The following is an 11,954-nucleotide window of genomic DNA, read 5'->3' as shown; positions in this document are numbered from 1 at the left end:
TCAGCTTCATGCTTCCCTTCCCATTTTCTCTACATTAGACTCTGCCTTCTTTACTCCAGCATTGTATACCTTTTATAGTATGTGGGGTCTGATGTAGCCCATCTGTCAGGAAAGAGATGAACGTGTAAAATTCCTTGCTACATGTAGACTGCTTACATAAAATTCAACATGACAATGATAATCTGGAGCTCAGGAGGTTTTCAGATAGCCTAGAAATCTAGACGCACCCTAGCGGCAGCAAAATTTATTTTGCAGCCAGTGTAGTCTAGCAACTCTCCGTTGACTTTCGAGCTGGAAAAAAAAAACTCTAGTCAGGCCAATCACATCGTGTATAGAGTAGCCGGGGCGGGCTTAACATAATGACGACAGAGTTGCGACGGTTCCCTGCTACTTGAAAACAAAGAATGGCGGCTGCTGCTGGCGAACAGCGGTCTTTCGAATCGGCTTTGGCCGCGACTCTGGAGGACTTGGAGTTAAGCTGTTCTTTGAGAAAAGAACAAAGAACGACACTTAAGTCATTCTTAAAAAAGGAAGATGTGTTCATAGTTTTGCCGACCAGATATGACAAAAGTTTAATCAACTAGCTCCGCTGTTGGGAAAACGCTCTGGTTGGTTGTAGCGCTGTCCTATTGCGTGCAGAGGGAATTTGAAAGACAACCGTATATCCCGCCCCTCAGATTGAGCCGTGCCAATGGTGAGTTACCAGACCTAACATCTTGAGTTTTCAGATGCAGTCAAAGTATAAAATAACAGGAGACTCATTGTTAGCCAAGCAACAGTACGGCTGTTGAATTCTGTGAGATTCATAAAACTTTTAAGGGTAAGTAAATGTGAAATTTTGTAATGGATAAATTGACGTGTGCTGGAAAAGTGCTAATAACGGAATTCTCTACACTAGCTATGTTCGGAATAACATATACACAAATATTCAAATGACCTACAACTAGGGCTGGGCGATATATCGCATGAGATTGTTATGCGCATCTCGTCAGTAAAGCCGGTTCCTTGATTAGTAGTAAATCGCCATCACCTGCTTTCAGATGGAGCGGCATTTACAACACAGTGCCGTAGTTAACTGACAAGCTGAGCCATATCGCATTAATGGCTCAGCTTGTCAGTTAACTACGGCACTGTGTTGTAAATGCCGCTCCATCTGAAAGCAGGTGATGGCGATTTACTACTAATCAAGGAACCGGCTTTACTGACGAGATGCGCATAACAATCTCATGCGATATATCGCCCAGCCCTACCTACAACACTACATTGCAGTTTACAATAAGAGTGCAACAGCATAGAATACTGTAAAACCACAATGCAATGCTCTTGACATGATCCTCCATTCCCTGTGTGATGGATGAACCGGAAGTTCAAGAAATGAAGGGTCAAGGGAGAACATTGCAATGTGGGTTACATTATTCCATGCATTACGCTCTGTTGTAAACTGCTCATTTTGACAGATATTCTGTAGAAGATCATCCACTACAGAAAATGTGCTTACTATGCACAAAATACACAGCATCTACTGCAGGAACAGTACAGACAGGGGCGCAACTACCCAGTGTCAGAGGTGTATGCAGCAACAATTTTGGTGCCCCCCCAAGTCGAGTCTACACGACTTTTGACAATTTGGGGGCGGAAACCAAGGAGGGCACTGACCCTCTTATGATTGGTCACTTTCATCATGGAAAATCTTGGGAAATCCTAACCCCGCCCACCTTCTGACGCAGCGCGTGTCACTCAGCTCGCTCTGCTACTCCGGTTATCTCTGTGTATATTTAAAACGAAAAGAGGCAGGTTTGTGTTTTATATTTCGTTTTGTTATAAATAGGCAAACGTTATGTGCAGTGAATATAATCAATACGCGTTGCCTGAACCACATGTGTGGCTATAATGTTTAAGATTTCTTTAAATGAAAACGAAAAGAGATAGTGTGGTGTTTTATAACATATTTCGTTGCCTAAAATATACACAGAGATAACCGGAGTAGCAGAGCGAGCTGAGTGACGCGCGCTGCGTCAGAAGGTGGGCGGGGTTAGGATTTCCCAAGATTTTCCATGATGAAAGTGACCAATCATAATAGGGTCAGTGCCCTCCTTGGTTTCCGCCCCCAAATTGTCAAAAGTCGTGTAGACTCGAGGGAGCAGAAATCAGCTGAGCGAGCAGAAATCCACTGCGCGAGCAAAACAGCATTCCGCGAGCAAAAGCCCGCTGCGCGCGAGCAGGATTCCACTGTACAAGCAGAGTTAACCTATGACAGTATGCCAGGCGCTCGCTCGCAGCTACCTGTACACCTCTCGGTTGTTGAATTTGTGCGCGAGTACTTTTATCATGCCAGCTGAAGGTTCATTTTTGCGCGTGTGAAATAACATAATGTGCTCGTGAGCATGTCTTACACGCTCATAACATTTGACTAAAAAATGACGCCATATAGATGTATCAGCCCAAAAAGCACGTCGGCCCACCGGGAATCTCCTAGCCTACATGCGTGGACGTCACACTTTAAATCCTACCGGTTGCCTTTGACCATCCACTTATTTAGCTGCTGGCGCATCAATTGACATGCCATCTCCTTTTCCCTCTATCTTTTTCTATTTTTAGTCCCGACAGCTTTTTTGCTTTATCCATCTTTTTCGACTCGTACGTGCTCGCTCAGCGCTCACGGCGCCCCCGCCTGCTCGCGATATTATCCCCCCCCCCCCCCCCCCCTCTCTCTATGTCAAAATTATATGATGGAATCTTATGAATATCCTACTCTAGCCTGTTAGTCCTCTAAAAAGTTATATAACATTGAGGAAATGCAGAAATTATTTAGAAACGCACAACAGTCTACGTATAGATAAAAAAAAAAAAAAAAAAGACCATCGCTTTGGCGCCCCCCTGGTGCTGCGCGCCCCTATGCGCCGCATATAGCGCATACACTTTTTGCGCCACTGAGTACAGACACTACTTTGTCCTCTTTAAGAGGGTCACACACCAGACGAGAAGCGCAGAACAAATTGGTTGTTGATTTATTTCAAGCAATATATTGAGCTATATGCTGCACACCATGTTAGCCCATTTTATCTCCAAGTTTGTCTTTTCAAACACTGCTTAAATAAAACACAATTAACTATATACTCAGGCATATTTAAGCTAAATAAATGGGCTTAATGACAATAAATTGAAGAAAATGCCTTTTGTTTAATTTTGTGTTGTTTTGCATCCAGTAAGACTAATAAAACCATCTCTCACTTGGCCGGCTAATTTAGCTAATAGGCTATGTATACAGTACTTAGCAAAGTAACCTATTAGTAAACCACACTGCTGGTGTTTTGTGCATTTTCCAAATTGATCATTTTTAACCTGTTATTTTAAAGAAAATTGCATTGTAATTTAATTTTAGGACACTTTGGTACATTCATCAGTTGTCCAATCTAAAATCTGAATCCTGAAGCAAAAAGTTGTGAACTACGGATGTTATTCTTCTCCCCCACCCCCACCCCCACATACCATATACCATATCCTACTTCAGCAATCTGGGAACTTTACATAAACTGTAATACTGTTTCTGTCAACATATAGGCTATTTCAAAACCTTTGCAGTCGCACATTTATTGAACTGAATAATTTATTATAATAGCCTGCATCGCATTCAACATGCAATATTTTACACGCGAGTGAATACGAATATTGACATTAAACTAAGCCCTTGTGCGCATGTCGCTTTCTCTTTACTCAACAGTCTATGTCTCACATTTTTCAATTATCTTTATTGAGCAGATGTGGACTATTAAGCGGACACAGTGCAATACTGGACAGCTGTTACTCGTTTAATCCCAAGATAGAGACGGTATAACCATATTTTTTTCCTCAATTCGCTTGTATTTCAGTTTTATCCCGTGGATGCATGCCCTTTGCCCCTTTATTTACGGACTGAACTGCGCCACCCTGAATGCTTTTCTCTCTCACAGTCTTCTGCTCACCGTCGTTTGTTCCACGCATATATCTGTCAAGAGATTTTTGTGTACAGAGTTTGTTCAGTTCGTTGTGAGGCGCATGCAAAAGTTGCGTTATGATGTACGAAAGTTGCAGCGCTCGCTCAGCTCTCGCGACTGCTAATGTGCATTAGCTAACGCGCAGTCGACCCCGTCTAATCAAATTATTTAGTTCAAATATGCTTTTTATCCGCGGTTGACAGTCTGTATACGGTGTCGTCGGTTTAAAATGACATCGAGGGAATGACATACGCCAGTGTTCACACAGCGTTTCTGTTTTGACCGCATCCAACTGTCTGAAGCGGCGGCATTTGTATGTTCGGTGACACTTTTGACATTAGCATCAGCTCGTTTGTCGACTCGGCGCGGATTTTATTAAGCTTTTATTGTGATTTGTATTCGAATGGCTGAAGGGTAACTTGTACTGGAGTTTTGTGTGTGTTGGAGGGGCGTTTACCGTTTTGAAGCTAGCAGAAGCTTTTTGACGGGTAGATCACGGGCTGTCGGGAGTTTGACAAGCTGCTTATGTAATGCTGGCGATTCCCCCGCTCGACCTCAAAAGACGAACAACAACAACGAGTATTCAAAGCGCGGCTACTGTAAGTTTAATTTGTGACACGACTTGTGTGCGTCGTCGTCATAACGGCGCATTTAGTTGTTTTTGCGACTCGCTGCTGTTGAAATAGTGTCGAAGCTGCAGCGCGTCCTGTTAAATCTATTGACCATGCGGGAAGTTAAACGAGAAACTATTGTGAACGCCACCTAAACGCAGGGACAGCTTCGGACTTCTATAGAAATGCATTTTTCGTCATAAATCTGTTAAAGGTAAGTCTGTCTTATGTACTTGGGGTCATTTGCTTTCCATGCGTAGTGAATGCAGAGTGCATTTTTATTTAAATTTACATACCATCTGCATATTTTTCTTGCTTTAATGGTTGAAATTTCGAACAACAACCCATATAGCTGCTCTTATAGCTCCTATATATAGCCTATATGTTTCAAAGCTTCTCTTGCTACCTTGGAAATTTGCGTCATTTGGCCACTCCAGGCCTTTTTTACGTTTAAACCATATCCTTATAATTGTTTTTAATTCTCGTTAAGCAATTTAGTATTGGCATTCTGTTTGACAGTTATGTATGTTTAGCAAGCTTTAATGTACACTAAAGCGGTTTGTCAGACTGAAGTTCATTTTGGATGCAGTAGCTAAGGTCGACTGACAGGTGGCAGCACTGCGGTGCATCGACTAATGCATTTGGAGGATTTGTATGAGTTTTAATGTCTCTACGTGCCTGAAGCCTTCATTATCTGAGCAAACAATCGCCTCATCAAGCTCCATTTTGTGGGATGAGTTTAAATGGTTTGCGGTAGTTTTATGAAACTGCAAAATGTATTACTGCTGTTATGCAGACTGTTGATTCAAATAAGTTGTCAGGAGAAATTACTCGTACGAGGGTCAAAACAACTTGAATGGTTGTTTTAGCTGAAATGTCTTTAAAATCTGCATTAAACCAATTCGTTATATGACCTCAAGAGAGCTTTTGTGGCAGAATATGCATAGAAATGTTGTTTCATATAATATAGTTTCATTCTGAGTGGAACGTACGATTCAAAGTATGAATCTGTTATATTTTCTGAATAAATGCATAATCAAATAATGTCCGAGGCCTTGGTGCAAAACTTAGTTTAGTTTACACCAGCTTTATGCAAACATAAGTACTAGCCTATAATTTATTAACAATTCCTGCTCTATTTTATATGTAAACATATTGTAACTTTTTATAATATTAACTGAGGTTTGTCCTTTTCTTCTTTCTGTCTATACAACAGGATTGAGATATGGATCGTGGACTGAAACGCAGCAGTGACGATGCTGATAATTTAACTTTTGTGGAATGTATTGAGAGAGGCCTTGTTCCGGAAATTGGCGTCAGTGCGCCCGCTTTAAATACATCAAAAGATTTCTCAAACGGACTGAGCGGTAGTGTCGTTCAAAGAAGCCTGTCTATGGTAGATCCATCCTTAATGGAACGTGACATACAAGAACCAGATGCCAAAGTATTTAAACCCTTCAGAATGCAGGACCAGCAAAAGGCAAAAGAGCACCTTAGTCTCAACATTGGGGAGAACTTTTCACTCTTGGACGAGAGCATTGCAGACTTAAATCGTGACTCTGACATCCAGGCTCTGGACACTTTTAAAGTGAAAGTGGAGGAACTTTCCCCCACGGAGAAAGATAGGCTGGACTTTCCACCCTATGGCCAAATGGAGAAGGAAATGGCTGGTCATGAGAGGGTTATTGGAGACAACACCATGGACATCCTAAAAGATCTGGACTTGCCTGACTCACTCACTGACCTGAATGAGTTCTACGTTACGGACGAGACTGCCTTTCTCTCCTCGCTGGCAGTGGATGATGCCCTGCTGGCAGAAAGCAACTTGCTGAAGGATACCAGCCCTGTTGTCACTGGCAACAGTGCAGCGTGTACAAATGTGAACGGCACAGGGAAACGGCAGCAGATGGTGGAAGCCAATGTCAACATGCCGGTCATAAAGACGGAGAAAGAGACAGACTTTATCCAGCTTTGCACACCGGGTGTCATCAAACAGGAAAGTGAGAGGCGGAGCTACTGTCAGATGTCAGGGATGGGTGGGTCTCACGGTGGGCCCAGCGCATTGGGAGATATGGGCAGCCCGGGATACCACTATGGAGGCAACACCGCCTCAGCTGCGAGTTTACCCGATCAGAAACCTCTGTTCGGCCTGTTTGCTCACTCACCCGGCTTAAGTGACGGCTGGGCTAGAGGAAATGGATATGGAGATTCATCTGGGATGCAGAGAGCCAATGAGACAGTACTAGCGTCCACCTATCCATTCAGCAGGTAGGATTGACTTTAAAAGGCAGCTTTATGATTATGAACGATGATATGGATAAATAGTGAATAATTAGGCTAGATCTAAAATGAAATGAGGCTGAGGTTGTGCACATCATTTTGCATATCTGCCTGTTTTAACACGAGGTTTTCCTACGCTCATGGAACTTATGGAAATTTTTCAAATTGTGATTTCCAGGCCTGAGAAAGATAGGGAAAATAACCAGATCTTTTCTGTAGTGAGTAGGCTATACATTTTGTAGTAATGCTGAGATGTAAGAGATTTAATCAGCTGGAAAGTTATGGCTTTTATGGGAAATCCTGCCCTATGGGTCATATTGACAAACTCCAGTTTGCATTTTGCAGACATGGAAAACTTATGGGGGGGATTTTAAAATTGTGATTTCCAGACATGGAAATGGTATGAAAATGAATACAATTTTCCTAAGTCCAAACATTTTTGAAGTTTTTATGGTGAATATACACTGGCTAAAAATAGCATTTTGTGGGTGTCATTTCAATAAAATGATGAATTAAATCATGACCAGACAAGAGTGATGGCAATGTGGAGTGATTCTCTGTCTGCCAGACTCATTTGCCTGGTAGTATTCTTTGAAAAACTGTCTACAAAACTTCTCATATCTGCATGATATTTGATAAAGCTGTTGTTTGCAGCTTTAATTAGTTTGAACAGAGCAAGCGCTGGTCGGCTTCTTCTCCCAGGAGCCCATGAGTGCGTATCTGTATTGGTGCGGTGCCTGTCCAAAGCAAACACACGGGCCTCGTGGAGCTCTCTTCGGCCCAGGACGGCACACGCACACCTCTTCTCGTTTCAGGAGGCTTAAAGCTTCAATAAAATCATCGAGTGGAACACTTCCGCTCTATTGCTGTTGCTGGAGTTTGTGATATTGTTTTTCGGTGAGCGTGGAGAGGACCAGAAGCTATAAGTCATTATGTCTTAAAATTACCTGAGTAAATATGAAATTGACAAAATGAATAGTATGGCCAACCCTTCTAATTAGATGTAAATGTATACGCTCTGGCAGATCCTAAAAGAAAGGGACTTTTTATGACCTCCTGGTTATGCTTTTGTTCACGTTTCTGATCTGTACGTTTAATAACGATTGGTTTATTGATCTGTCAAGGTAAAGCGTGAAAAGGGGACTTACTTTTTCCCATCCAACTTGATCCACTGTGCAAGAAAAACCTTAACACTTTTCCCATTGGCCGTCCTGAATGTTAATCTGGCGGTCTACTTAGGAAAGCCAAATTAGAGAGATCTGGGTCAACAAGATTCTGCCACTAAACCAGCTTGAACTGTGTAGTTCTGTTAGGGGAAACGTATCAGTGTTAGTCTCACTTGACTCATTTTTTTTTTTTATGGACACATCTTAGATATTTTTGCTTCATAGTTAGAGTAAATCACTGCAATTTCAGTTTAAACAGACAGACTCCTTAGGTGTGCTATTTTGCTGTTGCTTTTCATAGACTTTGTTCTTATGAAGACGTTTCACAAGATTAAAGTCTGAAAATCTCCCTGACGTTCACAGATTAAATGCATTTAAAACATAACCAGCAGTGATGCCTGCATTATAATATTTGCAAACTGAATTACGATTGATCTTCTTTCTTACGCCAGTTTGTGTGCTGAATTGTTATTATTCGAATTATCGAATATTCAATCTGTAATTATTAATCGAAAAATAAAATACTATTTGAATTTTACTACGTTGCTTTGCTGGCCGTAAATGCTGTGAATCCATGATAAATCCCAAGCACTAACTCGCAGTTATAATTAAACGCGCTGTGGAGTGTGTTAACAAGTTTGTATTTGATCACATAATGTCATCGTCTGCCTCGCGAAGTTTGGAATTACTTGAAAATAATGAAAATGATCTTACGAAATGGAATTGCTTTTGATCAAAGTAATGAATGAATCTGAGTTATAATATCATCACCACAATGAGAAATCACATGAAATCCAAACAGCAGTCGACTGAGGACAGACAGCTGTCCATCACTGGCGGTAAACACAGCTGTACCCCGAGTGATCCGAGATGATAACTTATCTGATAGCAAAATTATTTTGAGACATATATTTCCTTTAAGTTTCGTTGAGGGAGACGGGTTTAAAAACAGAAAACGCAAAGTGCTATTAGAAACTTCGCTTAGAACACCGTTAACTTTGTCTCTGAAACAGCAACGCGCGTTTTCTCACTCGAGCATGAGGATATTATTGTTTTTCTCAGCATAACGTGAAACAATATAAACACGATAATCATATGCTGACTGTAGTGCATGTGTACGTTCTGTACGATTTTTTTGTTCACACATACTATTTAATGTTTTCAACTAAACGAAAACTTTAACACAGGCTACTGTAAGCTTGTTGTGTATATTGCCTAATCGTAAGCTTGTTCAGAAATGGTGACAAAAACTTCAAAAAATGTAAACTTAAAAATAGGGCTGTCAAACGATTAATCGCATCCAAAATAAAAGTTTGTTTTTACATAATATATGTGTGTGTACGGTGTATAAATATTTTCTATATATAAATGCACACACATGCATGTATATATTTAAGAAATATTTGCATGTATATACTGTGTATACAGTACCAGTCAAAAGTTTGGAAACATTACTATTTTTAATGTTTTTGAAAGAAGTCTCTTATGCTCATCAAGCCTGCAGTTAAAAAAAAAAAAACAAAAAAAAAAAAACAGGAATATTATGAAATATTACAATTTAAAATAATGGTTCTCTTTTTAAATATATTTTAAAATGTAATTTATTTTTGTGATGCAAAGCTGAATTTTCATCAGCAAGTACTCCAGTCTTTGGTGTCTTATGATCCTTCAGAAATCATTCTAATATGATGATTTGATACTCAGTTATTATCAATGATGGAAACAGTTGTGCTGTTTAATATATTTTTTTGGAATACTTTTTTCAGGATTCATTGAGTAAAACGTTAACAGCATTTATTCAAAATAAAAACATTTCTAACAATATAAATCGTTACCATCACCTTTTATCAATTTAACGCATCCTTGTTGAATTAAAGTACTAATTTCTTTAAAAAAAAAAGTTATTGTTCCCAAACTTTTGAACGGTAGTGTATATTGTTACAAAAGATTTCTATTCTAAATAAATAGTTCTTTTTAACTTTTTATTCATCAAATAATCCTGAAAAAAGTATCTCAGGTTATAAAAAAAATATTAAGCAGCACAACTGTTTCCAACATTGATCATAAATCATCATATTAGAATGATTTCTGAAGGATCATAAGACACCAAAGACTGGAGTACTTGCTGATGAAAATTCAACTTTGCATCACAAAACTAAATTACATTTTAAAGTATATTAAAAAAGAGAACCATTATTTTAAATTGTAATAATATTTCATAATATTACTGTTTTTTTGTTTGTTTTTTTGTTTTTTTAACTGCAGGCTTGATGCAGAAAATTTCAAAAATATTAAAAATAGTAATGTTTCCAAACTTTTGACTGGTACTGTATATATATTTATATTATATATAATTTATATTATATATAAATATTTTATATATAAATAACACATTTTTCTTAAATATATATGCATGTGTGTGTATTTATAATTATACTCCATACACACACATATATTATGTAAACACAAACTTTTATTTTGGATGCGATTAATCGCGATTAATCGTTTGACAGCCCTACTTAAAAAATAACGTATTTTTCGTTAAACGTCGTTTAAATAAACGAATATTCGAATATTTGATTTTTATGAGCCCGAATATTCGAATGCAATATTTTTGAAAAATGCCCATCCCTAATTTACACAGAGCAAAAAACTAAAACTATTCTTTCAGTGCCTTGCGAGCACTAGTATTTTGTTCAAGAAATGTAGCCTAAGTCTATGTTTTTAATCATTTTTTAAAAAGATGTCAATCATGTTACGTAAGAACCCACCAAGACAATTTTTGTTTTTAAGAACATTTTTACTTTTTTAGGTATTAGTTAGTTATTTTTAGTCATTAAGTCTTAATTTGTTGATCTTGTAGACATTTTTGCTGTATTTTTGACGAGTTTGCTTCGGAGAATTTTACCAGTCGTGCAGGTTTGTTTTGCTGGAGGTCAGGAATGTGTTTTGCTACTGAAAAGTGATGATAAATCAAACATTTAATAAATTCTCATTCAGTGTGACAGGTCAGTTAAGAGGTGGGCCAACTGTTGATCAAGTTTTTCACACAGTGAAGTTCTACTTTTCAACTCAATAGGCCTATACATTTGTTTCAAAAAGTTTCTCATCCACACTTAAACGTCAGAAAACACTAAATTCACCTTAGCTCACTGAGATGATACAGATGGAACGGACATAGTAAAGTCAAGTTAATGCTAAGTTAATGTTTTAATGCTATTTCTATGTATAGCACTTTGAATTACCATTGTGTATGAAATGTGCTATATAAATAAACTTGCCTTGCCTATTCTTCTGGCAGAATCATTTTATTTATCAAAATATCTCACCATTCACTGATTCACCATTCAGGTCAAAAACATCATATGTTTGGTGTAAACCACAACTGGTCTCGTGTTTTGCAAGTACATTTTCTGTCATCTTTGTCAGGACTGCGATATGAAGATACGAGTCAATATGAGTCAGTGTGGACAATAGTGTGCTAAAAGTACTGATACAGCTTGTACAGTTTAAAAAGCCAATAGCCTTTAGTTTACATCACATTCATGTAATTTGGCACTTGGTATTAGTGGGACAAAATAAATTTTTCTTCCCTGGAGTCAAGATGAGTCAGCAATATTTTTGGTCCATCTTCCTTGGAAGAGGAAGTCTCTACACTTTATGACTGTCAAAGTACAATTTTGAATATTTGTGATTTATTTTTATTTTTATTTTTATTTTTATTTTTTAAATCACATTCAAATGCTAAATGTTAGGTTGTGTGGCGGGCAGACGTACCAGTTATTAACAAAGACATGTTGGTTTCATGGTTACGTTTGAATGTTTTGTTTTAGCCTATCCAGTTCAATTCAATGTATCATGACTGCATTGTTCTTTGGAAACATGAACCACTGTGAGTCTTGCGCTTGAGCTGTGTGTTTTTA

At 38.6% G+C, this 11,954-nt stretch overlaps 1 protein-coding gene across 4 annotated transcripts in view; it reads left to right on the top strand.

Annotated features, from left to right (window-relative positions):
- The first annotated feature begins 3,684 nt into the window (after positions 1 to 3,684).
- LOC307144558 (glucocorticoid receptor-like) overlaps positions 3,685 to 11,954 on the top strand; it is an 88,222-nt gene continuing 79,952 nt past the window's right edge. For 2 of the 4 annotated variants that reach the window (XM_079847015.1, XM_079847013.1), the window contains exons 1-2: positions 3,685 to 4,799; positions 5,802 to 6,853. In XM_079847015.1, coding sequence (XP_079703141.1) covers positions 5,811 to 6,853 — 1,043 coding nt within the window. In that variant the 5' untranslated portion in view covers positions 3,685 to 4,799; positions 5,802 to 5,810. The remainder of the gene's footprint in view (positions 4,800 to 5,801; positions 6,854 to 11,954) is intronic. The other 2 variants (XM_079847016.1, XM_079847014.1) reach the window with 1 other exon arrangement.

This window comes from Squalius cephalus (assembly GCF_949319135.1).
Source record: "Squalius cephalus genome assembly, chromosome: 17".
In the NCBI taxonomy this organism is placed as follows: domain Eukaryota; kingdom Metazoa; phylum Chordata; class Actinopteri; order Cypriniformes; family Leuciscidae; genus Squalius; species Squalius cephalus.
Note: the sequence above shows the minus strand (reverse complement) of the source record. Positions and strands in the feature narration are given on the sequence as shown.